Below are 27,590 nucleotides of genomic sequence, written 5' to 3'. Positions count from 1 at the left end.
AAATTGGCGTAACCTTGAACACGCTGTCGTACACGTTGATCCAGAGCATCCCAAACATGCTCAATGGGTGTCCTGTCTGATGAGCATGCAGGCCATGGAAGAACTGGGACATTTTCAGCTTCCAGGAATTGTGTACAGATCCTTGCGACATGGGACTGTGCATTATCATGCTGAAACATGAGGTGAAGGCGCGGCAATTGGCTCAGGACCTCGTCACGGTATCGCTGCATTCAAATTGCCATTGATAAAATGCAATTGTGTTCGTTGTCCGTAGCCTATACCTGCCCATACCATAACCCTGACGCCACCATAGGGCAGGCACTCTGTTCACAACATTGACATCAGCAAACCGCTCGCCAACACGGCACCATACATGCTGTCTGCCATCTGCCCGGTACAGTTGAAACCGGGATTCATCCACGAAGAGCACACTTCTCCAGCGTACCAGTGATCATCGAAGGTGAGCACTTCCCCATTGAAGTCGGTTACGACACCGAACTGCAGTCAGGTCAAGACCCTGGTGAGGACGATGAGCACGCAGATGAGCTTCCCTGAGACGGTTTCTAGCAGTTTGTGCAGAAATTCTTCGGTTGTGCAAACCCACAGTTATATCAGCTGTCCGGGTGGCTGGTGTCAGATGGTCCCGCATGTGAAGAAGCTGGATGTGGAGGTCCTGGGCTGGGTTACATGTGCTTCTGCGGTTGTGAGGCCAGTTGGACGTAATTTTTAATTCTCTAAAATGACATTGGAGCGGCTTAGGGTGGAGAAATGAACATTACAATCTCTAGAAACAGCTCTGGTGGATATTCCTGCAGTCAGCATGCCAATTGCACGATCCATCAAAGCTTGAGACATCTTGCACATTTTAGTGGCCTTTTATTGTCCCCAGCACAAGGTTTAATCAGCTTCTTGATATGCCAAACCTGTCATGTGGATGGATTATCTTGGGAAAGGAGAAATGCTCACGAACAGTAATGTAAACAAATGTGTGCACAACATTTGAGAGAATAAGCTTTTTCTGGGATCTTTTATTTCAGCTCATGAAACATGGGACCAACACTTTACATGTTGCATTTATATTTTTGTTCACTGTACATCACAAAAGACTGAAATATAACAAAACCGTTTGAAATGGAAACACCAGATTTTCGGCTGTAGTTTTTAGTGCGGGCTCTGGTGAAAGGTAGTGCACTATATGGGGAATAGGGTGCCATTTGGGATAGCCAGCGACAAAGCAGGAACAGTATGTTACCTACCTAGGCTAACCTATCCCGTACATGACAGACACGAGCCTGTCTACCGTACACTGCACCTTGTACAGTAGACTGAGTAGGTCATTGATTTAGCTGGTTTTTGGCCTTGAATTATGATCAGTCTATTCCTTGCCATAACAAAATCCTGGGATGTGTGCTTGTTGTCATGGACATCGTCAGGCATGCACAGCAACATTTTTCCATCCAGAAAAATCTTAAGGAGCGTCCATGATGATGTGCGTCTCCTGATTGGTTTTTCGACGACAACTATAACTATACCATTGTTACATCTCGACGCTCTGCATCCTTCATATTCGTACTTCAATAAATAAAGCGTCCTCCTAATGGTTACTCTGTCCTCAGCCATTTCACAAACCACCATATTACACACCACTCAGACTGTAGAGTGGATCACATTGTCATTGTCACAGATCAAACCTGAGGCTTATTTAGGAAGGCGGAACGTTACAGAAAGTTTAGCTGTAAATACATAATGTAGAAAATACTTTTGCCTTCGTCACTATGAGCTACATCGAAGCGACCCTCCGGAAACACACCTAAGAATTTATACAGTAATACGTCTAGTTAGGCTCAGCCCTTTTTCTTTTTTCTCTGTGGCTGACTGGCTGAGTGGTTAACTGGCTGGCTGAGGGAGGAGGGAGGGATTCCTATTGAGTGTGCCTACTAGCAGCGGGTGGGGATGTCTACAGGTTGATCCCCCTCTGGTCGGTGTTGGGCTAGTTGCAAGACCCTGGACAGGTGTTGGACTGGGACTAGGAGAGGGGGGGTGGGGTGAGTGATGGGGGGAGCAGAGCATGTGAGCGGAGTTGAGCGGTAGGAAAAACCCACTCATCGTTTATGGAGCGGTCTTTGCACACCGCTACGGGGCACAACGGCCTTTCTCCTGCTCTGCTAAAAAATCAATCACCACTCACAGAAAAAAACTGCCACTTTAAATAAATGTAAAAAAAATAATTTAACAAACACTTTTGTGACTATCGTAAGAAGCTTCAACACTTCAACAACTACTTGCTTTTTCTCTAATCTATTAATGATCAGATACTTCAGTTTTCACTGTGGCTCTGTTGTGTTTACATTTGACAGTTTATAGAAAACTTTAGCACCGTTACAAACTTAGACTCCTCTTTTATACAGTTCTGGAGCTGCGGAATGCACTCATTCGTTGTCTTGCTATCAATTACATAGGCTGTGTGACCTATTTCTGGGTCGATTCATATCAACATCTCTGCGCATTCGTGGTGTGGTAGGCTAAATAAATACATCAGAACAGGCATAATTAAAAGAACAATGATGAAGGAAATAAAAAATGCAGGGCCAAGCATGACCAAAGCTGGTGGCTGAGCGGGACCGGAGCGAGAGAGAAGGCCAAAGCTTGAAGTTTGCAAAAGTGCACCTGCATGTTCCACAGCGCTACTGGCAAAATATTCTGTGGACAGATTAAACTACAGTTGAGTTGTTTGGAAGGAACACACAACACTAGGGGTGGAGAAAAAAAGGCCCAGCACACCAACATCAAAACCTCATCCCAACTGTAAAGTATGGTGGAGGGAGCATCAAGGTTTGGGGCTACTTTTCTGCCTCAGGGCCTGGACAGCTTGCTCTAATAGACAGAAAAAAGAATTCCCAAGTTTATCAAGACATTTTGCAGGAGAATGTTAGGCTATCTGTCCGCCAATTGAAGCTCAACAGAAGTTGGGTGACGCAACAGGACAACGACCCAAAACGCAGAAGTAAATCAACAACAGAATGGCTTCAACAGAAGAAAATACGCCTTCTGGAGTGGCCCAGTCAGAGTCCTGACCTCAACCCGATTGAGATGCTGTGGCATGACCTCAAGAGAATAGTTCACACCAGACATCCCAAGAATATTGCTGAACTGAAACAGGAGGAATGGTGCAAAGAGGAATGGTGCAAAATTCCTCCTTACCGTTGTGCAGGTCTGATCCGCATCTACAGAAAACGTTTGGTTGAGGTTATTGCTGCCAAAGGAGGGTCAACCAGTTATTAAATCCAAGGGTTCACATACTTTTCCCACCCTGCACTGTGAATGTTTACATGGTTTGTTCAATAAAGACATGAACACTTATAATTGTTTGTGCCTATTGTTGTGACCTAGATGAAGATCAGATCAAATTTAATGACCAATTTATGCAGAAATTCAGGTATTTCCAAAGGGTTCTCATACTTTTCTTGCCACTGTATGCAGTGGGTTAAACAGTATGTAAACATTATTAAAGTGACCAGTGTTCATGACTATGTAGGGCAGCAGTCTCTAAGGTGCAGGGTTGAGTGCCAGGTGATAGCTGCCTAGTAACAGTGACTAAAGTTCAGGGCAGGGTACTGGGCGGAGGCCAGCTAGTGGGGACTATTTATTATCAGACTGTTATAGCAGTAAAGAGGGGACCAACTCCATATTAATGGCCATGATTTTGGAATGAGATGTTCGACGTGCAGGTGTCCACATACATTTGGTCATCTAGTGTATATTGGTGTGTGCAATGTCTGACCCTAGCAGGATTAGGCTGAGTTGTTAGGTTTGAGAGTTTGTTTTGTCATGCTTTGCTTATAGCTAATGCTAGTGCTATTGTTTGTTCATGCATGCCTGTTGTATTTCCATATTATCATTTGCCTACTGCATTGCTACCTGTGTTGAGTGGCCATTAACTGTTATATTTGTAGTGTCTATATCACATGCATACCTCAGTGATTTCTATCGTTTTTTTTAATGGTACTGTTAGCAGGCTGCCGTTGCATAGTGTCTGTAGCTTTCCGACCCTATCCAGCCTGCTCTCGTGCTCTAGCACATGTGCAGTAGCCAAGCCATCAGATAAAATCTGTAGCCAGGCCTGAGAGAGAACCATAAATCTTAATAACCCTAGGCTCAGTTCTCTCCCCCTCACTGGCAATAAGTTTACATCGCTGATGTGTGAATGTTATACTATAGCAGTCCTTGTTAGAACATCATGCTTTCTGTTTGCACATATTGTTATTGCATTCTTAATTATGTAGAGTCCACCTTTTACTATTGCATGATGTATACTGCTCAAAAAAATAAAGGGAACACTTAAACAACACATCCTAGATCTGAATGAAAGAAATCATCTTATTAAATACTTTTTTCTTTACATAGTTGAATGTCCTTTTATTTATTTATTTTATTTCACCTTTATTTAACCAGGTAGGCAAGTTGAGAACAAGTTCTCATTTACAATTGCGACCTGGCCAAGATAAAGCAAAGCAGTTCGACAACATACAAAAACACAGAGTTACACATGGAGTAAAACAACATACAATCAATGATGCAGTAGAAAAAAAATAAATAAGACTATATACAATGTGAGCAAATGATGTGAGATAAGGGAGGTAAAGGCAAAAAAATGCCATGGTGGCAAAGTAAATAAAGTATAGCAAGAAAAACACTGGAATGGTAGATTTGTAGTTTGAAGAAAGTTCAAAGATAAAATATAAATAATATGGTGCAAAGGAGCAAAATAAATAAAATAAATAAATACAGTAGGGGAAGAGGTAGTAGTTTTGGCTAAATTATAGATGGGCTATGTACAGGTGCAGTGATCTGTGAGCTGCTCTGACAGCTGGTGCTTAAAGCTAGTGAGGGAGATAAGTGTTTCCAGTTTCAGAGATTTTTGTAGTTCGTTCCAGTCATTGGCAGCAGAGAACTGGAAGGAGAGACGACCAAAGGAGGAGTTGGCTTTAGGGGTGACCAGAGAGATATACCTGCTGGAGCGCGTGCTACAGGTGGGTGCTGCTATGGTGACCAGTGAGCGGAGATAAGGGGGGACTTTACCTAGCAGGGTCTTGTAGATGACCTGGAGCCAATGTGTTTGGCGACGATTATGAAGCGAAGGCCAGCCAACGAGAGCATACAGGTCGCAGTGGTGGGTAGTATATGGGGCTTTGGTGACAAAACGGATGGCACTGTGATAGACTGCATCCAGCTTGTTGAGTAGGGTATTGGAAGCTATTTTGTAAATGACATCGCCGAAGTCGAGGATTGGTAGGATGGTCAGTTTTACGAGGGTATGTTTGGCAGCATGAGTGAAGGATGCTTTGTTGCGAAATAGGAAGCCAATTCGAGATTTCACTTTGGATTGGAGATGATTGATGTGAGTCTGGAAGGAGAGTTTACAGTCTAACCAGACACCAAGGTATTTGTAGTTGTCCACAAATTCTAGATTAGAACCATCCAGAGAAGTGATGCTGGACAGGCGGGCAGGTGCAGGCAGCGATCGGTTGAAGAGCATGCATTTAGTTTTACTTGTGTTTAGGAGCAGTTGGAGACCACGGAAGAAGAGTTGAATGGCATTGAAGCTCGTCTGGAGGGTTGTTAACACAGTGTCCAAAGAAGGGCCAGAAGTGTACAGAATGGTGTCGTCTGCGTAGAGGTGGATCAGAGATTCACCAGCAGCAAGAGCGACATCATTTATGTATACAGAGAAAAGAGTTGGCCCAAGAATTGAACCCTGTGGTACCCCCATAGAGACTGCCAGAGGTCCAGACAGTAGGCCCTCCGATTTGACACACTGAACTCTGTCAGAGAAGTAGTTGGTGAACCAGGCGACGCAATCGTTTGAGAAACCAAGGCTACGGAGTCTGCCGACGAGGATGTGGTGATTAACAGAGTCAAAAGCTTTGGCCAGGTCAATGAATACGGCAGCACAGTATTGTTTCTTATCGATGGCGGTTACGATGTCGTTTAGGACCTTGAGCGTGGCTGAGGTGCACCCATGACCAGCTCTGAAACCAGATTGCATAGCGGAGAGGGTGCGGTGGGATTCGAAATGGTCGGTAATCTGTTTGTTGACATGGCTTTCGAAGACCTTAGAAAGGCAGGGTAGGATGGATATAGGTCTGTAGCAATTTGGGTCAAGAGTGTCACCTCCTTTGAAGAGGGGGATGACAGCAGCTGCTTTCCAATCTATGGGAATCTCAGACGACACGAAAGAGGTTGAACAGGCTAGTAATAGGGGTTGCAATAATTTCGGCAGATAATTTTAGAAAGAAAGGGTCCAGATTGTCAAGCCCAGCTGATTTGTAGGGGTCCAGATTTTGCAGCTCTTTCAGAACATCAGCTGAATGGATTTGGGAGAAGGAGAAATGGGGGAGGCTTGGGCGAGTAGCTGTGGGGGGTGCAGTGCTGTTGAATGCAGTAGGGGTAGTTAGGTGGAAAGCATGGCCAGCCGTAGAAAAATGCTTATTGAAATTCTCAATTATAGTGGGCTTATCGGTGGTGACAGAGTTTCCTATCCTCAGTGCGGTGGGCAGTTGGGAGGAGGTGTTCTTATTCTCCATGGACTTTACAATGTCCCAGAACTTTTTAGAGTTGGAGTTGCACGAAGCGAATTTCTGTTTGAAAAAGCTAGCCTTGGCATTTCTAACTGCCTGTGTGTATTGGTTTCTAACTTCCCTAAAAAGTTGCATATCGCGGGGGCAGTTCGATGCTAATGCAGAACGCCACAGGATATTTTTGTGTTGGTTAAGGGCAGTCAGGTCTGGGGAGAACCAAGGGCTATATCTGTTCCTGGTTCTAAATTTCTTGAAAGGGGCATGCTTATTTAAGATGGAGAGGAAGGCATTTAAAAAAAATAACCAGGCATCCTCTACTGACGGGATGAGGTCAATATCCTTCCAGGATACCAGGGCCAGGTCGATTAGAAAGGCTTGCTCGTTGAAATGTTTCAGGGAGCGTTTGACAGTGATGAGTGGAGGTCGTTTGACCGCTGACCCATTACGGGTGCAAGCAATGAGGCAGTGATCGCTGAGATCTTGGTTGAAAACAGCAGAGGTGTATTTAGAGGGCACGTTGGTTAGGATGATATCTATGAGGGTGCCAGTGTTTGCGGCTTTGGGGTTGTACCTGGTGGGTTCATTAATAATTAGTGTGAGATTGAGGGCATCAAGCTTGGATTGTAGGATGGCTGGGGTGTTAAGCATGTCCCCGTTTAGGTCACCTAGTAGCACGAGCTCTGAAGATAGATGGGGGGCAATCAGTTCACATATGGTGTCCAGAGCACAACTAGGGGCCGAGGGGGGTCTATAGCAGGCGGCAACGGTGAGAGACTTGTTTTTGGAGAGGTGGATTTTTAAAAGTAGAAGTTCAAATTGTTTGGGTACAGACCTGGATAGCAGGACAGAACTCTGCAGGCTATCTCTGCAGTAGATTGCAACACCGCCCCGTTTGGTCGTTCTATCTTGTCTGAAAACGTTGTAGTTAGGGATGAAGATTTCAGAGTTTTTGGTGGACTTCCTAAGCCAGGATTCAGACACAGCTAGGACATCTGGGTTGGCAGAGTGTGCTAAAGCAGTGAATAAAACAAACTTAGGGAGGAGGCTTCTAATGTTAACATGCATGAAACCAAGGTTATTACGGTTACAGAAGTCATCAAAAGAGAGCGCCTGGGGAGTAGGAGTGGAGCCAGGCACTGCAGGGCCTGGATTCACCTCTACATCCCCAGAGGAGCAGAGAAGAATAAGTATGAGGGTACGGCTAAAAGCTATAAGAATTGGTCGTCTGTGACGTCCAGAATAGAGAGAAAAAGGAGCAGGTTTCTGGGGGCGATAAAATAGCTTCAAGGTATAATGTACAGACAAAGGTATGGTGGGATGTGAGTACAGAGGAGGTAAACCTAGGCATTTAGTGATTATGAGAGAGATATTGTCTCTAGAAACATCATTGAAACCAGAAGATGTCATAGCATGTGTGGGTGGAGGAACTGAGAGGTTGGATAAGGTATAATGAGCAGGGCTAGAGGCTCTACAGTGAAATAAGCCAATAAACACTAACCAGAACAGCAATGGAGAAGGCATATTGACATTAAGGAGAGGCATGCTTAGCCGCGTGATCAAAGGGTCCAGTGAGATTCAGACAGCTAGCCGGGCCATAGGTAGCAAGCTGGTGGAAGATGGGAGGGAGGTCTGTTTTTAGCCACCTCGTGCGTTTCCGTCTGTGGGTTAGTGGGGTTCCGTGTGGAAGGGGGGACCTGTCCAAGTTGGCAAAATAGTTAGTTATAGTGGCCCAAGAAAAGTGTCCGATAGACCTATACAGATCGCAGCCGAAAAGACAGCTAACGATTAGCGGGCCGCAGATGGGCGATCAGGTTACGTCGCGACAGAGGGGCCAGTTGGATAACTCCCTCGGGCAGATAACGTCGGTGGTCCAGTCGTGAAGACCCGATGGGGCTCCGCATCGGCAGTAAAACGGGTCAGGATAGGTGAGTTGTAGCCCAGGAGACACTTCAGCTGGCTAGCTCAGGAATAGCCCAGGAGTGGCTGACGGAACTCTTCAGCTGGCTAGCTGGCTAGCTCCGTAATAATGTGTGTTAATTCCGTGACCGACGTTGCCAATAGTCACTCAGGTAGCAGCTAGTTAGCTGCAAGATCCAGGTGTAAATGTCCAGAGCCTGCTGTAGAAATCGGGGAAAGGAGAGAGAATAGGTCCGGTATGCTCTGGTCTGAGTCGCGCTGTACAAAAACTGGCGATAGCTTTTCGAGCTAATAGATAGCTGAGGACAGCTAACCGTGGCTAGCTGAACTTCAACGTTAGCCAGTGAAAATGGCTAACCTCTTGCTAGCTTCTGTTGTGGAATTCAGATGAGGTAAATAATACTTTCTTTTTTAAATTGGTGAGGCGGGTTGCAGGAGAGTGCTTTGAGGTTGAATTTTTTGAATTAAAAAATAAATAATATATATATAAAAAGATACGTGAAGAAAAAAATATGTAAGTAAATATATATATATATATATATATATATATATATATATATATATATACACGGGACACGACAAGAGGAGGGTAGAGGACGTCTGAACTGCTACGCCATCTTGGGAAAAAAAACGGTCCTGACAACAAAATAGCACAAAAATAATCAATGGAAATCCAATTTATCAACCCATGGAGGTCTGGATTTGGAGTCGCACTCAAAATTAAAGTGGAAAACCACACTACAGGCTGATCCAACTTTGATGTAATGTCCTTAAAACAAGTCAAAATGAGGCTCAGTAGTGTGTGTGGCCTCCACGTACCTGTATGACCTCCCTACAACGCCTGGGCATGCTCCTGATGAGGTGGGGGATGGTCTCCTGAGGGATCTCCTCCCAGACCTGGACTAAAGCATCCGCCAACTCCTGGACAGTCTGTGGTGCAACGTGGCGTTGGTGGATGGAGCGAGACATGATGTCCCAGATGTGCTCAATTGGATTCAGGTCTGGGGAACGGGCGGGCCAGTCCATAGCATCAATGCCTTCCTCTTGCAGGAACTGCTGACACACTCCAGCCACATGAGGTCTAGCATTGTCTTGCATTAGGAGGAACCCAGGGCCAACCGCACCAGCATATGGTCTCACAAGGGGTCTGAGGATCTCATCTCGGTACCTAATGGCAGTCAGGCTACCTCTGGCGAGCACACGGAGGGCTGTGCGGCCCCCCAAAGAAATGCCACCCCTCACCATGACTGATCCACCGCCAAACCGGTCATGCTGGAGGATGTTGCAGGCAGCAGAACGTTCTCCACGGTGTCTCCAGACTCTGTCACGTGCTCAGTGTGAACCTGCTTTCATCTGTGAAGAGCAGAGGGCGCCAGTGGCGAATTTGCCAATCTTGGTGTTCTCTGGCAAATGCCAAACGTCCTGCACAGTGTTGGGCTGTAAGCACAACCCCCATTCTGTGGATGTCGGGCCCTCATACCACCCTCATGGAGTCTTTCTGACCGTTTGAGCAGACACATGCACATTTTTGGCCTGCTGGAGGTCATTTAGCAGGGCTCCGGCAGTGCTCCTCCTGCTCCTCCTTGCACAAAGGCGGAGGTAGCGGTCCTGCTGCTGGGTTGTTGCCCTCCTACGGCCTCCTCCACGTCTCCTGATGTAGCGCCTGCATGCTCTGGACACTACGTTGACAGACACAGCAAACCTTCTTGCCACAGCTTGCATTGATGTGCCATCCTGGATGAGCTGCACTACCTGAGCCACTTGTGTGGGTTGTAGACTCCGTCTCATGCTACCACTAGAGTGAAAGCACCGCCAGCATTCAAAAGTGACCAAAACATCAGCCAGGAAGCATAGGAACTGAGAAGTGGTCTGTGGTCCCCACCTGCAGAACCACTCCTTTATTGGGGGTGTCTTGCTAATTGCCTATAATTTCCACCTGTTGTCTATTCCATTTGCACAACAATATGTGAAATGTATTGTCAATCAGTGTTGCTTCCCAAGTGGACAGTTTGATTTCACAGAAGTGTGATTGACTTGGAGTTACATTGTGTTGTTTAAGTGTTCCCTTTATTTTTTTGAGCAGTGTATATTTATCTCAGTGGTCTCTTAGAAATGGATCCTAATGATTGTTTTACTCTGCCTTTCCCTGTTAGAACGCAATGTTGAGGCCCATTACTGTAACTTGGTCACCACCACACACCATGCATATAAAACATCTTCAAATGGAAGCAGCAGTGTGTGTGTGTGGTGACCAAGTTGCAGTAATGGGCCTCAACACCCCGTTCTAACCGGACAGCACTATAGTGGGTAGAACCAATCAGCATTAAGGACTAGCGGGTGAGGGAATATCCAGCCAACTGCTCAGACCAGCTCTAGGTAGCTGTTTTTTTCAAGCAGGCTTGACGTCTCCTCTCCTTGGCAGGCTGCTGCTGCTCAGGGTGAGGCAGGTGTGGAGTGAAGGTGGGGGGATCACTCCCATCGGGGGATTTCCTGTGTGTGTGCGTGCATGTGTACATGCACATGTTGGAGGAGGCAGGTTACTTACGCCTGATTCATTTGAACCAGCACTGAGCTGACAAGGGTGTAAATTGCTCCGATTAGGATTCTGAAGATTGTGGCATCTGTTTACTCTTCTCAGTAATGCCTGCTGTCAACGAGGAGCCATCGCTTCCAACGTTATTGATCTACCACTCTTCTCTGCCCGTTGTTTTCACCAGGTGCCCAACACAGGGGTGATCATCTCCAATCATAAGACTACTATGCATCGTGTCCTGCATTGAATGCTAATGCCCATCGTGGATAGAACACATAGTGCTTCTTGGCACTAGGAGATGGCAGATTTATGATTTCTTAGTGCTGCCCACTACTGAATGCTAAGCCAGTGTACCGTCCTGCATGGCAATGCACCACACACAACTTCTTGGGCCCATATTAATAACGTCTCAGAGTGCTGATCTAGGATCAGGCCCATGTAATCGTGTTCATTATGATCACGACTGTGGCAAGGCAACGCTGTTCCTAGATAAGCACTCCTACTTCGAGATGCTTTCTGAATACAGGCCCAGCTCTTCGACTTTTGGCGTCTGTTTTTGTTCTTGGTAGATTTGAAGCGGCGGTACATGAGTGTACATGACGTGGCGTGATGACTTCCTTGACATGACATGACAAGGTTTGTTAATGGAGTCGTCTGATCTGCATGCCAACTAATGGGTGGGGATGAGATGTAGTTGGGGATCTATTCATGAGGTGGGACCTGGCAGGCGCTTCGAGACGACTCAGAACAGTGACATATGCTAATTACCTATCCTACTGAGGGCAGAGAGAGAGAGGAGAAGGGGAGAGAGAGAAACCAACAGAGGGAGAGAAAGAAAAATAGTTTACTCAAACTAGAGAGTGAGGGGAGAGAGCGAGAGAAAGAGCGAGAGAGCTAGTTTCCTTTTGTTATACACTAACACGTTGACCTGTCTCAGCGTAGCTCCGATCAAGGGGTTTTAATGAGAGTGTGGTTTTGGATGTCGAGTGGTATTGAAAAGAAGTCTCTTTGGTGATGTGGTGCATGGAAAACTGAATGGCCTTGATTATTCATTGAAGCCCATTTGTATACCACGGCAGGTGGCGCTTCGAAAGTTGTAATAGAGGGAGGAGATGTCTTGGAGGTCTTCCAAGAGACTCCATTTTGTGTGGAAGTGCAACTGCAGACAGAGGTGGGAGAGAAGGCAACGGGTGAGACACAAAATGGACGCCAGATAGGAATATCACAAGAGTATACTTTACGGTTACCAGGGTTGGGGATTGGGTCAATTCCATTTTAATTCAGTAAATTGAGGAAAATTCTAAACTGACTGTTACACAAAAATGCAGTTTTAAAAAATACAATGTGTACATCTGATTGAGAAGTGTGAACTGTAAACCATGTACAATCTCTTCTATTTCCAGGTGAAAATGGCAGAGTCTTACAAATATCCACTGCTATCAGACTCTGTGGTCTCTCCCTGTCAACAACTCCAGCGAGCCTGCTGAAGATGATGGAAGACATCAAGGAAACAGCCATCCCCACACCATTGTAGGATATGCCAATCAAATAATTAAATAGAAAATGTATCCCTGACCAAGATGGCTGCCTTTATCAGCACATAAGAGCAGGGATGGGCAACAGGTGGATGCGGCTGGCAAGCCCATTACATACAGCCGGCGGTCAATTTAGTAATAATAAATAAATTGGGGAAACAACACTTGAACTTCTAAAACCTGATTATAATTATTTTTTGAATGGACCGATGTATTTTGAAATAACTGTCCTTTTTTTCCATTCTGCAAATGCATTTTTACAAACAAATCGGTCCACATTTGTTTTTGCGTCACTGTTCAATTTCCAAGTCTCGATGTGGTCCTCGAGCCTTGATATTGCCTATCCCTGTTCTAGAGCTATGCAGGTCAATGACATTATCTGCTCCAGTGTAATTTCTATGACGCAACTTTATTCCAACGTAGTGCCATGTTTCCACTGCTTCCGCCATGCCCATGTTTGTTAATCTTTTTTTTGTCCCATGGTTGGCAGGATGTGCTGTGTTTGAATTGCATGGTCTCTAGTTCTCTTGGCATAGCCTAGAGATTGGGAGCTGTGTGGATTACACGGATGTGTCATCTCTCCGACTCTCTGTTTTCATTCTTTTTCATTCACTCGCTCTGTCACACTCTTTTTCTACCCCTTCTACGCCTTTCTCTCTACCTATTTCTTCTCGCTCCCTCTTTTTCTCACTCTCTCCCCCTCTTCCTATTTTATATCTATTTCTCTCCCCCCCACTCAGTGGCTTTCAGGTTGTCAGCTACCCTTTGATGGAGAGAGCCTTTGGAAGCCAGGTCTTCATAGACACTGCAGCCCCCCTAGCCGTGGCTGTGGTGGCGGCTAAATCAGGCTCAGCGCAGGCTGACTCGCCACTGCTTCTCGAGGGCGAGTGGGAGTCTGGAAGCGGATCAGACGGGCTGCCACTCATGGGGGGCACCCCCAGCTACCTGGATGGTAAGGGATAGCGAGATAGTCACGGAAAGTCATTCGCCACGCCGCCCTTTTATTCCTCTCTCGCACTGTTTACTGGGCCTTCTGTTATTTGTACACACACTCTCTCTCTCTCTCTCTCTCTCTCTCTTTATCTCTCTCACTCTGCCTCTATTTTTCTCTATTTCTCTTGCTTTCTCTTTCTCTCTTTAAAAAAAACATGGCTTCTTTATAGGAGATGCCTGGAGAGCAGAGTCTCTACCAGTATGTGTGCCTATAAAGATGTCTTTAATGTTTTGGCTGCTGTAATGTACTTTGCTTAGGATTTTCCTCAAGGAGGTCCCATTTTATGGAGCGTTTCAAGTCTTCACAGACATCTCAATCAGCTACAGAGGTCTTGGCAGTAAAATTTTGTGTTTGATGAATCAAAAAACAAAATGTCTTAATTTGTTTAATTAATCGCAAACACAGGATAGACTTTGTCTTTCTTATAGAAAAGCTTGTGAACAAACACGAATAATCATATTTGTCGTATCCACTCACTACCATACCATACCATGTGTCATTGATACTGTTTTAACCAATAGATTATTCAATTGTTCAAGCCATCGCGACATATCAGATCTAAGTTGCCCCCTTTTAAAAAAAGGCTCTCCGCAATTCAGATGCCGAATCAGGCGCTATTTTATCAACAGCATTAATCTCAGCTAAATGCCACTTTAACCTTAAGCTGCTGTTCCACCCCACTCACCATGCTACCAGCCCATCCCATCACCCTGACTCCGGGAGCTAGCGCGCCGCCCTTCGCTTACCGTTAGAATTCTTGAGACAATTACCTTGGCAGGCAGGATGTAGGGGTGATAAATATTTCATACGGGCGTCCATTAAAGACACAAGAGGCTCCTCTTCATCGAGATGAGAGGCCAGGCCTCCCGCTGTCTAGAATGTTAATGATTGTGTGTGTGTGTGTGTGTGTGTGTGTGTGTGTGTAGGAGGGTCGAAGGGAGAAGGCGGGGGATCAGTGATATTCCAAACAGATTGTTGTTGTGGTTTTTAAGTTAATTTGTGTTGTGCTGTTTGGTACACTCCATTGCTCTTGTCAGTGTTCTGGGTGCTTGGTAGATAAAAAAAAAAGAATTTAGGGGTTGGCTCAGCTTTAATATTGCAAATAGATTGTGGGTTCTATCAATGTAATTGTCTGCATAATTTCAAATCACCCATATATACATACAGTTGAAAGTAGGAAGTTTACATACACTTAGGTTGGAGTCATTAAAACTAGTTTTTCAACCACTCCACAAATTTATTTTATTAACAAACTATAGTTTTGGCGAGTCGGTTAGGACATCTACTTTGTGCATGACACACAAGTAATTTTTCCAATATTTGTTTACAGACAGATTATGACAGACAGAAAATGATGTCATGGCTTTAGAAGCTTCTGATAGGCTAATTGACATCATTTGAGTCAATTGGAGGTCAAATCAAATTTTGTCACATACACATGGTTAGCAGATGTTAATGCGAGTGTAGTGAAATGCGTGTGCTTCTAGTTCCGACCATGCAGTAATATATCTAACAAGTAATCTAACCTAACAATTTCACAACAACTACCTTATACACACAAGTGTAAAGGAATGAATATGAACATAAAAATATATGAATGAGTGATGGCCCAACGGCATAGGCAAGATGCAGTAGAATGGTATAGAGCACAGTATATACATATGAGATGAGTAATATAGGGTATGTAAACATTATATAAAGTGGCATTGTTTAAAGTGGCTAGTGATACATTTATTACATCAATTTTTCCATTATTGAAGTGGCTAGAGCTGAGTCAGTATGTTGGCAGCAGCCACTCAATGTTAGTGATGGCTGTTTAATAGTCTGATGGCCTTGAGATAGAAGCTGTTTTTCTGTCTCTCGGTCCCCGCTTTGATGCACCTGTACTGACCTCGCCTTCTGGATGTTAGCGGGATGAACAGGCAGTGGCTTCGGGTGGTTGTTGACCTTGATGATCTTTTTGGCCTTCCTGTGACATTGGGTGCTGTAGGTGTCCTGGTGGGCAGGTAGTTTGCACCCGGTGATGCGTTGTGCAGACCTCACAACCCTCTGGTGAGCCTTACGGTTATGGGCGGAGCAGCTGCCGTACCAGGCGGTGATACAGCCCGACAGGATGCTCTCGATTGTGCATCTGTAAAAGTTTGAGTGTTTTTGGTGACAAGCCGAATTTCTTCAGCCTCCTGAGGTTGAAGAGGCGCTGCTGCGCCTTCTTCACCATGCTGTCTGTGTGGGTGGACCATTTCAGTTTGTCCGTGATGTATACGCCGAGGAACTTAGCTTTCCACCCTCTCCACTACTGTCCCGTCAATGTAGATGGGGGGCTGCTCCCTCTGCTGTTTCCTGAAGTCCACGATCATCTCCTTTGTTTTGTTGACATTGAGCACTGAGTTTGAAGGCCTACCTTCAAACTCAGTGCCTCTTTTCTTGATATCATGGGAAAATCAGAAGAAATCAGCCAAGACCTCAGGAAAAAAATTGTAGACCTCCACAAGTCTGGTTCATCCTTGGGAGCAATTTCCAAATGCCTGAATGTACCACGTTTATCTGTACAAACAATAGTACGCAAGTATATACACAATGGGACCACACAGCCGTTATACCACTCTCCTTCCTGAGTGGTATGATGGCTGCGGGGTCCCATGGTGTTTATACTTTAAATTGTTTAAGTTGGGTTATACATTTTGGGTAACTTCCACAAGCTTCCCACAATAAGTTGGGTGAATTTTGGCCCATTCCTCCCGACAGAGCTGGTGTAACTGAGTCAGGTTTGTAGGCCTCCTTGCTCGCACACGCTTTTTCAGTTCTGCCCACAAATTTTCTATAGGATTGAGGCCAGGGCTTTGTGATGGCCACTCCAATACCTTGACTTTGTTGTCCTTAAGCCATTTTGCCACAACTTTGGAAGTATGCTTGGGGTCATTGTCCATTTGCAACAAAGCTTTAACTTCCTGACTGATGTCTTGAGATGTTGCTTCAATATATCCACATCATTTTCCTGCCTCATGATGCCATCTATTTTGTGAAGTGCACCAGTCCCTCCTGCAGCAAAGCACCCCCGCAACATGATGCTGCCACCGCTGTGCTTCACGGTTGGGATGGTGTTCTTTGGCTTGCAAGCCTCCCCCTTTTTCCTCCAAACATAACTATGGTCATTATGGCCAAACAGTTCTATTTTTGATTAATCAGACAAGAGGACATTTCTCCAAAAAGTACATTCTTTGTCCCCATGTGCAGTTACGAACCATAGTCTGGCTTTTTTATGGCTGTTTTGGAGCAGTGGCTTCTTCCTTGCTGAGCGGCCTTCCAGGTTATGTTGATATAGGACTCGTTTTACTGTGGATATACATACTTTTGTACCTGTTTCCTCCAGCATCTCCACAAGGTCCTTTGCTGTTGTTCTGAGATTGATTTGCACTTTTTGCAACCAAAGTACATTCATCTCTAGGAGACAGAGCGTGTCTCCTTCCTGAGTGGTATGATGGCTGCGTGGTCCCATGGTGTTTATACTTGCGTACTATTGTTTGATGAACGTGGTACCTTCAGGCCTTTGGAAATTGCTCGCAAGGATGAACCAGAATTATGGACGTCTACAATTTATTTTCTGAGGTCTTGGCTGATTTTCTTTTGATTTTCCCATGATGTCAAGCAAAGAGGCACTGAGTTTGAAGGTTGGTCTTGAAATACATCCACAGATACACTTCCAATTGAATCAAATGATGTCAATTAGCCTAGCAGAAGCTTCTAAAGCCATGACATTTTCTGAAATTTTCCAAGCTGTTTAAAAGGCACAGTCAACTTAGTGTATGTAAACTTCTGACCCACTGGAATTGTCATACAGTGAATTATAAGTGAAATAATCTGTCTGTAAACAATTGTTGGAAAAATGACTTGTGTCATGCACAAAGTAGATGTCCTAACCGACTTGCCAAAACTATTGTTTGTTAACAAGAACTTTCTTCTGAAACTCGTCAGTCTATTTCTTTCTTTCGGGATATGAATTCCGAGTATGTCCACTTCACCGTCAGACCATTTTTTGGGGTAAACTATACGGTAATGTAAAAGTTTTATTTTTTTGTTATGTAATATGTACACTTATCATTATTTGGTTGTAGTCCAGAGAGGTTAGAACAATTATCTAGATCCTCTATGAGGCTATGGAGCGATCCAAATTGTGGATTTAAAGGAAAACATGAATAATCAACATACAATGACACCTTTGTATTTAAGCCCTGGATTTCTAGCCCCTTGATATTATTGTTGCGTCTGATTTTAATAGCTAACATTTAGATATGCTGATAGTGGACAACCTTGTTTTACTCCTCTTTTCAGTGTAATACTTTCTGAGAAGTAGCCATTATTTACTATTTTACTCCTAGGGTTACTATACATAGCTTTAACCCATTGAATGAGATTCTCCTAAAATTAAATTTTCCATGCATTATATATAAATTCTAGTTATACTTTATCAAAAGCCTTTTCAAACTCAGCTATGAATACCAGGCCTGGTTTCCCAGATTTTTCATAGTGTTCTAATGTTTCCAATACTTGTCTTGTATTCTCAAACGTTCCTTTACAATTAGTGGAGATGGAGGAAACTAAAACGAAAACATATGCTGAACTGACTTTACTTCCTCTTTCAAAATATTATTTGGTGAATGATGGGTGACTGTCATTTGCAACAAGTTTCAGTAAATAATTTTTGGTAGCATTTCTATGTTGAATATAAAAAAATGATTTGGTGCATTTTCCCCCCATATTCCATTCTGTTCACTTTCTGTTCACTTTCTGTTCATTTTATTTTTTTTGCACACATTACATTTTACATTTTAGTCATTTAGCAGACGCTCTTATCCAGAGCGACTTACAGTAGTGAATGCATACATTTCATACATTTTTTTTCTGTACTGGTCCTCCGTGGGAATTGAACCCATAACCCTGGCGTTGCAAACACCATGCTCTACCTACCAACTGAGCCACACGGGACCACACTCTTGGCGTTCTCTCCAGCTTACCCTGGAATGCTTTTCCAACAGTCTTGAAGGAGTTCCCACATATGCTGAGCCCTTGTTGACTGCCTTTCCTTCACCCTGTTGTCCGACTCATCCCAAACCATCTCAGCTGGGTTAAGGTCGGGGGATTGTGGAGGCCAGGTCATCTGATACAGCACTCCATCACTCGCCTTCCTGTTTATAGTCCCACTAAGCCCAAACAAGATGGAATGGCGTATCACTACTGAATGCTGTAGTAGCCATGCTGGTCTGCCTTGACTTCTAAATAAAACACGGACAATGTCACCAGCAAAGCACCCCCACACCATAACACCTCCTCCATGCTTTACGGTGGGAATGCGGAGATCATCTGTTCACCCACACTGCATCTCATAAAGACACGGAGGTTGGAACAAAAGTTCTCCAATTTGGAGTCCAGACCAAAGGACAAATCTGCAACGGCCTAATGTCCATTGCTCGTGTTTCTTGGCACAAGCAAGTCTCTTCTTCTTATTGGTGTCCTTTAGTAGTGGTTTCTTTCCAGCAATTCAACTGCGAAGGCCTGATTCACACAGTCTCCTCTGAACAGTTGATGTTGATGTGTCTGTTACTTGAACTCTGTGAAGCATTTATTTGGGCTGCAATTTCTGAGGCTGATAACTCTAATGAACTTATCCTCTGCAGCAGAGGTAACTCTGGGTCTTCCATTCCTGTGGCGGTCCTCATGAGAGCTCAATGTTTTTTGCAACTGCACTTGAAGAAACTTTCAAAGTTCTTGAAATGTTCCCTATTGACTGACCTTCATGTCTTAAAGTAATGATGGACTGTTGTTTCTCTTTGCTTATTTGAGCTGTTCTTGTCATAATATGGACTTGGTCTTTTGCCAAATAGGGCTATTTGGCACAAAACACCTTGTCACAAAACAACTGATTGGCTCAAATTGTATTTACCAGGTAAGTTGACTGAGAACACATTCACAGCAACAACCTGGGGAATAGTTACAGGGGATGAATGAGCCAATTGTAAACTGTGGATTATTAGGTGAACATGATGGTTTGAGGGCCAGATTGGGAATTTAGCCAGGACACCAGGGTTAACAGCCCTACTCTTACAATAAGTGCCATGGGATCTTTAATGACCTCAGAGAGTCAGGACACCCGTTTTAACATCCCATCAGAAAGACCACACCCTACACAGGGCAGTGTCCCCAGTCACTGCCCTGGGGCATTGGGATATTTTTTAGACCAGAGTGCCTCCTACTGGCCCTCCAACACCACTTCCAGCAGCATCTGGCCTCCCATCCAGGGACTGACCAGGACCAACCCTGCTTAGCTTCAGAAGCAAGCCAGCAGTGGTATAGAGGGTGGTATGCTGCTGGTTTATGCATTAAGAAGGAAAAAAATTCCACAAATTAACTTTTAACAAGGCTCACCTGTTAATTGAAATGCATTCCAGGTGACTCCCTCATGAAGCTAGTTGAGAGAATGCCAAAAGGGTGGCTGTTTAAAGAATCTCAAATATATTTAACACTTTTTTTTGGTTACTACATGATTCCATATGTGTTATTTTATAATTTTGATGTCTTCACTATTATTCTACAATGTAGGAAATAGTAATAATTAAGAAAAAATGTTGAATGAGTATGTGTTTTAAAACGTTTGACCGGTAGTGTATTTAAAAGAATCCATCTACTTGCAGATCGGTTTGTGCAATTTGCACATTCGGATCAAAATGATTGTTAATTAAAATCATCACCCCTTTTGAGTTTCTTTGTCCATGGTAGAACTATATTTCACCCCCACAGTCCTTTTCCACACAACTTAAACAACTTTTCCAAACAACTCTAAAATTGTTGAATGCGTTTCCTATAAACAATAGATATTATATTCCTTCTCTTTTAGCCAGGTAAATACTGATCTGCTAAGCCATTACAATTATAACTGGCTATACTTATTTCACCGTTTACCATAATGATATACAAGTTTCAATTCTATTTATTATTATGTTTGTAAACTTACCATTTAAAATGTACCACAATGATTGAGTGTCCATATACTGTAGCTGTACCATGATATTTGCACAGCAACTGAGTCAACCTCCAATTGTTCTTCACTATTGCCATCCCAGTGACTGGCAGACCACCCCTGTCCACCTGCATCCTAGGGCCTTTGAGAGATTGAGAACCGTCCTTTAAAAAGAGCACACAGGTTGTCGTCCCAGTGACTGGCAGACCACCCCTGTCCATCTGTATCCTATGGCCTTTGAGAGATTGGGACTCATCCTTTTAAAAGAGCACACAGTGCCACCCACAGTACAGAAGCCGATTAACTGCCAAAAGCATTTCCAAAACACTCACCCCGATTGCATACTGTTATTTGAAAATATATACATGTAAAATAATCTTGCATATCTTAATTTATTTCCTCAATTAACAAATACTAATATGTAGGCATTTCATACGAAGGATTGTTATCTATAACCAGGACCGGCATTACGAAAATATATATTTTTTTGGCAAGCACTGATTATTTTGGGAAACAATTATTGTGATTCATCCTATACTGTCCCTGACATCATTACCCCTTAGCAACAAATGTGGGATACATACACACCCTTCCCCCACAAACAACCACAAGCTCAGATGTTCAACAGTTGGGCTCGGGGATGGAACAACTCAAGAGAAGACTTGATGTGCAAATGCATATACAGTTGTAGCTGTTTGAGAAGGCATGCAAAATTGAGCAAGAATGGGGAGATTTGCTTAACCAATGTCAAGTCCTAGCCGATGGAGCTCAGATACATCCCTTTCCCCTGAAACACAAACACACGCTGGTCCCCCGTTGTGACCATTTTCCCAAGTGTCTCTGAGTAGTCAGACCTTTGGATTATTTTTGTGCCGCAAGGGCCACATTAGTTTGCCCCCTCTCTGATTGTCTGAGTGTGACCCCCTCCCCATGGGTTACTGCAGCTAGTGTTGCCAGCCCTGCCACTACCTGCGTGGGGGTTTCCACCGAAATTCCCACCGGCTAGGTACAAGGTCGTCAAGGTTCTCATTAGCAGCTTTGAGAAATCCTTGTATATTATGCTTACCCACCCGGGGCTTTGGCTTTGTTGGACCAACACTGCCAGGCAGGCTCAGACTCTTGAGGATGCTGCTTTAGTGAGTCTCTGACCACGTTTATCTTTCTGTCTTGGCTGTGTATAGGCTACTTGCAGTAGGCCTATAAAACAGATAAGGACTTCTCCTTAGTGTGTCTGTTGTTCAGATGGGTGTCAAGGGTATAGGGTTCGGGACCGTTCGATCATGATAGGACAATAAATAAATAGACCTATATTTGTAATTTATTTTTAAATGTGTATCCCATATCTGCACAAAATGTAAAACTGTCACAACTCCTGCTCGGAGACGCACATGGGCTCTGGCATTTGCAACCATTTTCCTTTTTCAGTCACTTAACTCACCACACTTTTCCAATCACAAAAACACACACCCCATCTTCCATTACAACCACACTCCCCCACATATACACCCGCACATACCCACACTCTGCCTTCTATGTCCTCTGTTTGGTGTGTTTTTATCCCTACTATGTTGATTCCTACTTCATTTTGGGCTTTTGAGTACTTTTGTGTTCCAGTGCCTTATATTTGAAGATGATTATTATTATTTCAATAATGAGCCATTCTTCTAATGCGATCTTTTATCTGTTTATAAATACTCTAAATTATTTTACAACATTCCCTATCTTGAATGGTATAGTGTATTTGTAGTTTTATTTCTTCATCAATTTATGTATTTTATTATTTTCCTTTTTTTTTTATTACAATTCCTACCATGGATAGTATTACATGTTCCATTATTCGACTCCTCTATGGGAACTTGGTATTATTTAGAATAGCCATGGAGTAGTCTTGGTGTCTCAGAACAGCTGGTTATCAATGTACAGTTTATCTACTGCGAGAGCTACACGTTTCCCTTTTAGTCTATTCGCTTTGAAGAGTGGGTACAGAACTTTGCGCCGTTTTGCAATTTCCTTCGGGAACTGATCATTCATGCCTATCTTCGTGCCAGCGAGTCTTGCCCAGGTTTTTAACCATTATTTTATCCTTAAAGAATGCAAATTTGGCAACAATCGGGTGCTCGTTTCTCTGTCCGAAAAGATGTACATATTCGATTTTGATTTTGTCGACCGTATTGCCTGGGATCTGTAACACTCTCTGGATCTTCATCCCCATTCTCTTTAATACCGTTAGTAACGTATTTTCTCTCATAGATCTAGTCTGTATTTCAAGTAAGGCTTCTCTCAGAAACATGTTCTTTAACATCCGTTTCAATAGTATGGACTGTAGCGTTTAGATTTTTTGTTTCTTTCTCTATTGTCATAGATTTTTCGTCACTCATCTCGAGGCTCGACTTTAACTCCTTTATATCTTTACCAACTAGTTCAAGTATGCCCAACTTATCATTAATCGTCTTTAGCAAGACGGTCTCTACACATATACATTGTTTTGTGTTGTTATCCAGATTGAAGCTTATTGCCCACGGGTATGTGGAGTGAAGTGCTGATATTTAGTCAGATTTACAGATATTGAATATTACGTTTTTATCTTGAGGCATTCTGTTCCGCTGTCTTCAGTCTGCCATTGTTCCTCCCTACACTCTGTCCTGCTTGGTTGTTTTTTGTTTTGTGAGGGAAGTGTATTCTAATTCCATTACTACTATCCATAATATTATAGCCGGCCCTACACATTCCATTTCCCTAACCAAACTGAGACACTGTCACTATATGGCCTGCAGAGTTCTGATTCTGTGTTGTTCTGAATTAGGCAGATAATGACGAAATACTATCTGGACATGATGCATTATATCATATATACCAGAGCCTTATCGATATACTATCTAGTAGTGTATTATATTGTATGTCAGGACCATGATCGAGTTGAGTGTGCTTTCTCTGCTCAGGAAAGGAAGCGAGTGGGGAGCAGAATCAGTCAGGAGAAGGGGAATCGACCATCATCACCGAGTTTTTCTCAGGTAATCATGCCTCTCGTTAACTTCTTATGGGTAGGTGGGATGGTAGCGTCCCACCTGGCCAACATCTGGTGAAATTGCAGAGCGCGAAATTCAAACTACAGTATTCATAAATTCACAAGTGAAATACATCAAAATAAACCTTAACTTCTTGTTAATCCAGCCGCTGTGTCAGATTTCAAGAAGGCTTTATGGCGAAGGCATGCTATTGTATGCGGGGCGCTGTCCTCAGATAAACACATGAAAAACATATTTCAACCAGGCAGGTGCGACACGAAAGTCAGAAATAGTGATATCTTTGATGATCTTCTTCTGTTGGCACTCCAAAAGTGTCCCAGTTACATCACAAATGGTCCTTTTGTTCGATAATGTCCTTCTTTATATCCATAAAAACTCAGTTTAGCTGGCGCGCTTCAGTCAATAATCCACCCAGTTTCCCTCCATCAAAATGCATACAAAATGAATCCCAAACGTTACTAATAAACTTTTCCAAACAAGTCAAACAACGTTTATAATCAAACCTTAGGTACCCTAATACGTAAATAAACTATAAAATATAAGGCGGAGAATCGTTATTGTCTTTAACGGAGAAAAATACCGAAGAACGCGTTCTCTTCCACGCACTTGGAAACACTACAGCCAAAATGGAAGCCACATAGAAAAACTACAATTTCTGGCTCATTTTTCCAAAAACCAGCCTGAAACTCTTTCTAATGACTGCTGACATCTAGTGGAAGCCCTAGGAACTGCAATCTGGGAGGACTTGGCCTTATAATAAAAGTGATAGCCATTGAAAATAGGTGTAGGCTGATTTTGTTTAAAAAATGTGAGAATGCTGTTCATTGACTACAGCTCAGCGTTCAACATCATAGTGCAGTCAAAGCTCATTGCTAAGTTCAGGACTCTGGGACTAAATACCTCCCTCTGCAACTGGATCCTGGACTTCCTGACGGGCTGCCCCCAGGTAGTAAGGGTAGGTAACAACACATCCACCACGCTGATCCTTAACACGGGGGCCCCTCAGGTGTGAGTGCTCAGTCCCCTTCTGTACTCCCTGTTCACCCATGACTGCACGGCCAGGCACGACTCCACCACCATCATTAAGTTTTCCCGACGACACAACAGTGGTAGGCCTGATCACCAACAACGCTAAGACAGCCTGTAGGGAGGAGGTCAGCGACCTGGCAGTGTGGTGACAGGATAACAACCTCTCCCTCCACGTGATTAAGACAAAGGAGATGATCGTGGACTACAGAAAAAGGAGGGCTGACCACGCCCCCATTCTCATCGACGGGGCTGTAGTGGAGCAGGTTGAGAGCTTCAAGTTCCTTGGTGTCCACATCACCAACGAACTATCATGGTCCAAACACACTAAGACAGTCGTGAAGAGGGCACGACAACGCCTATTCCCCCTCAGGAGACTGAAATAGATGTGGCATGGGTCCTCAGATCCTCAAAAGGTTCTACTGCTGCACCATCAAGCGCATCCTGACTGGTTGCATGGTCAGGAGTCTTATGGCTTCGGGGTAGAAGCTGTGCGCAACAGGTGCCTTGCAGTCGGAGGCCGAGCAGTTGCCATACTGAATGAACACTTATTTTAACTTAATATAATACATCAATAAAATCAATTTAGCCTCAAATAAATAATGAAACATGCTCAATTTGGTGTAAATAATGCAAAAACAAAGTGTTGTAGAAGAAAGTAAAAGTGCAATAGGTGCCATGTAAGAAAGCTAACGTTTAAGTTCCTTGCTCAGAACATGAGAACATATGAAAGCTGGTGGTTCCTTTTAACATGAGTCTTCAATATTCCCAGATAAGATGTTGTAGTTATTATAGGAATTATAGGACTATTTCTCTCTCTATACAATTTGTATTTCATATACTTTTGACTATTGGATGTTCTTATAGGCACTTTAGTATTGCCAGTGTAACAGTATAGCTTCCGTCCCTCTCCTCGCTCCTACCTGGGCTTGAACCAGGAACACATCAACAAAAGCCACCCTTGAAAGCAGCGTTACCCATGCAGAGCAAGGGGAAACAACTACTCCAAGTCTCAGAGCGAGGTACGTTTGAAACGCTATTAGCGCGCACCCCGCTAACTAGCTAGCCATTTCACATCGGTTACACCAGCCTAATCTTGGGAGTTGATAGGCTTGAAGTCATAAACAGCGCAATGCATTGCGAAGGGCTGCTGGCAAAACGCACGAAAGTGCTATTTTGAATGAATGCTTACGAGCCTGCTGCTGCCTACCATCGCTCAGTCAGACTGCTCTATCAAATCATAGACTTAATTATAACAATAACACACAGAAATACGAGCCTTAGGTCATTAATATGGTCGAATCCGGAAACTATCATCTCGAAAACAAAACGTTATTCCTGTTACATTGCACAACCTTCAATGTTATGTCATAATTACGTAAAATTCAGGCAAATTAGTTCGCAACGAGCCAGGCGGCCCAAACTGTTGCATATACCCTGACTGCGTGCAATGAACGCAAAATGACACAATTTCACCTGGTTAATATTGCCTGCTAACCTGGATTTCTTTTAGCTAAATATGCAGGTTTAAAAATATATACTTCTGTGTATTGATTTTAAGAAAGGCATTGATGTTTATGGTTAGGTACAGTTGTACAACGATTGTGCTTTTTTCACAAATCGCAAATCATCCCCCGTTTGGCGAAGTCGGCTGTCTTTGTTAGGAAGAAATAGTCTTCACAGTTTGCAACGAGCCAGGCGGCCCAAACTGCTGCATATACCCTGACTCTGTTTGCAAGAGAAGTGACACATTTTCCCTAGTTAAAAGAAATTCATGTTAGCAGGCAATATTAACTAAATATGCAGGTTTAAAAATATATACTTCTGTATTCATTTTAAGAAAGGCATTGATGTTTATGATTGGAGCAACGTGTACCTAAGCGATTATATGCAACGCAGGACAGGCTAGATAAACTAGTAATATCATCAACCATGTGTAGTTAACTAGTGATTATGATTGATTGATTGTTTTTTATAAGATAAGATTAATGCTAGCTAGCAACTTACCTTGGCTTCTTACTGCATTCCCGTAACAGGCAGGCTCCTCGTGGAGTGCAATGTAAAGCAGGTGGTAAGAGCGTTGGACTAGTTAACCGTAAGGTTGCAAGATTGAATCCCTGAGCTGACAAGGTAAAAATCTGTCGTTCTGCCCCTGAACAAGGCAGTTAACCCACCGTTCCTAGGCCGTCATTGAAAGTAAGAATGTGTTCTTAACTGACTTGCCTAGTTAAATAAAGGTCTAAAAAAATATATATATATAAAAAAATTGCCAAATCTGCGTCCAAAAATACCGATTTCCGATTGTTATGAAAACTTGAAATCGGCCCTAATTAATCGTCCATTCCGATTAATCGGTTGACCTCTAGTAAGCAGTACAGGAGCGCCAAGTCTAGGTCCAAAAGGCTTCTTAACAGCTTCTACCCCCAATCCATAAGACTCCTGAACAGCCAATGAAATGGCTACTCAGACTATTTGCATTGACCACTCCCCCCCCATTTTTACGCTGCTGCTATTCTCTGTTTTTTATCTATGCATAGTCACTTTACCTCTAGCTACATGAACATATTACCTCGACTAACCTGTGCCCCCACACATTGAATCTGTACCGGTACCCACTGTATATAGCCTCACTACTGTTATTTTATTGTTGCTTATTAATTATTTGTTATTTTTCTATAGTTAAAAAAAAATGTTACATCAGTTTATTTTAGTAAATACTTTAACACTTATTTTTCTTAACTGCAACGTTGTCTAAGGGTTTGTAAGTAAGCATTTCACTGTAAGGTCTACACCTGTTGTATTTGGCACATGTGACGACTAATATTTGATTTGATTTTGAAATGGGGGACTAAATGTTTTTAAATGGTGAAAGCCTACATTGGCGCTCCCCATGTTAAGAGGCTTCGTGGCAAGTGTGCCCTTCCGGCCTGGAATTTCGTGATTTTAGGTGCAAGGCCAATTTGCCTTGA

At 43.4% G+C, this 27,590-nt stretch overlaps 1 protein-coding gene across 4 annotated transcripts in view; it reads left to right on the top strand.

Annotated features, from left to right (window-relative positions):
• The window catches only part of LOC106567360 (MORN repeat-containing protein 1), a 101,905-nt gene that overhangs the window by 13,644 nt on the left and 60,671 nt on the right, over positions 1–27,590 (top strand). For 2 of the 4 annotated variants that reach the window (XM_014136510.3, XM_014136514.3), the window contains exons 8-11: positions 12,108–12,218; positions 12,432–12,558; positions 13,304–13,515; positions 23,509–23,580. In XM_014136510.3, the coding sequence (XP_013991985.2) occupies positions 12,108–12,218; positions 12,432–12,558; positions 13,304–13,515; positions 23,509–23,580 (522 nt within the window). The remainder of the gene's footprint in view (positions 1–12,107; positions 12,219–12,431; positions 12,559–13,303; positions 13,516–23,508; positions 23,581–27,590) is intronic. The other 2 variants (XM_014136512.3, XM_014136511.3) reach the window with 2 other exon arrangements.

This window comes from Salmo salar, chromosome 13 (genome assembly GCF_965601325.2).
Source record: "Salmo salar chromosome 13, fSalSal1, whole genome shotgun sequence".
NCBI classification, from domain to species: Eukaryota; Metazoa; Chordata; class Actinopteri; order Salmoniformes; family Salmonidae; genus Salmo; species Salmo salar.
The sequence above is the reverse complement of the archived record's forward strand: the minus strand, read 5'-3'. Positions and strand labels throughout refer to the sequence as shown.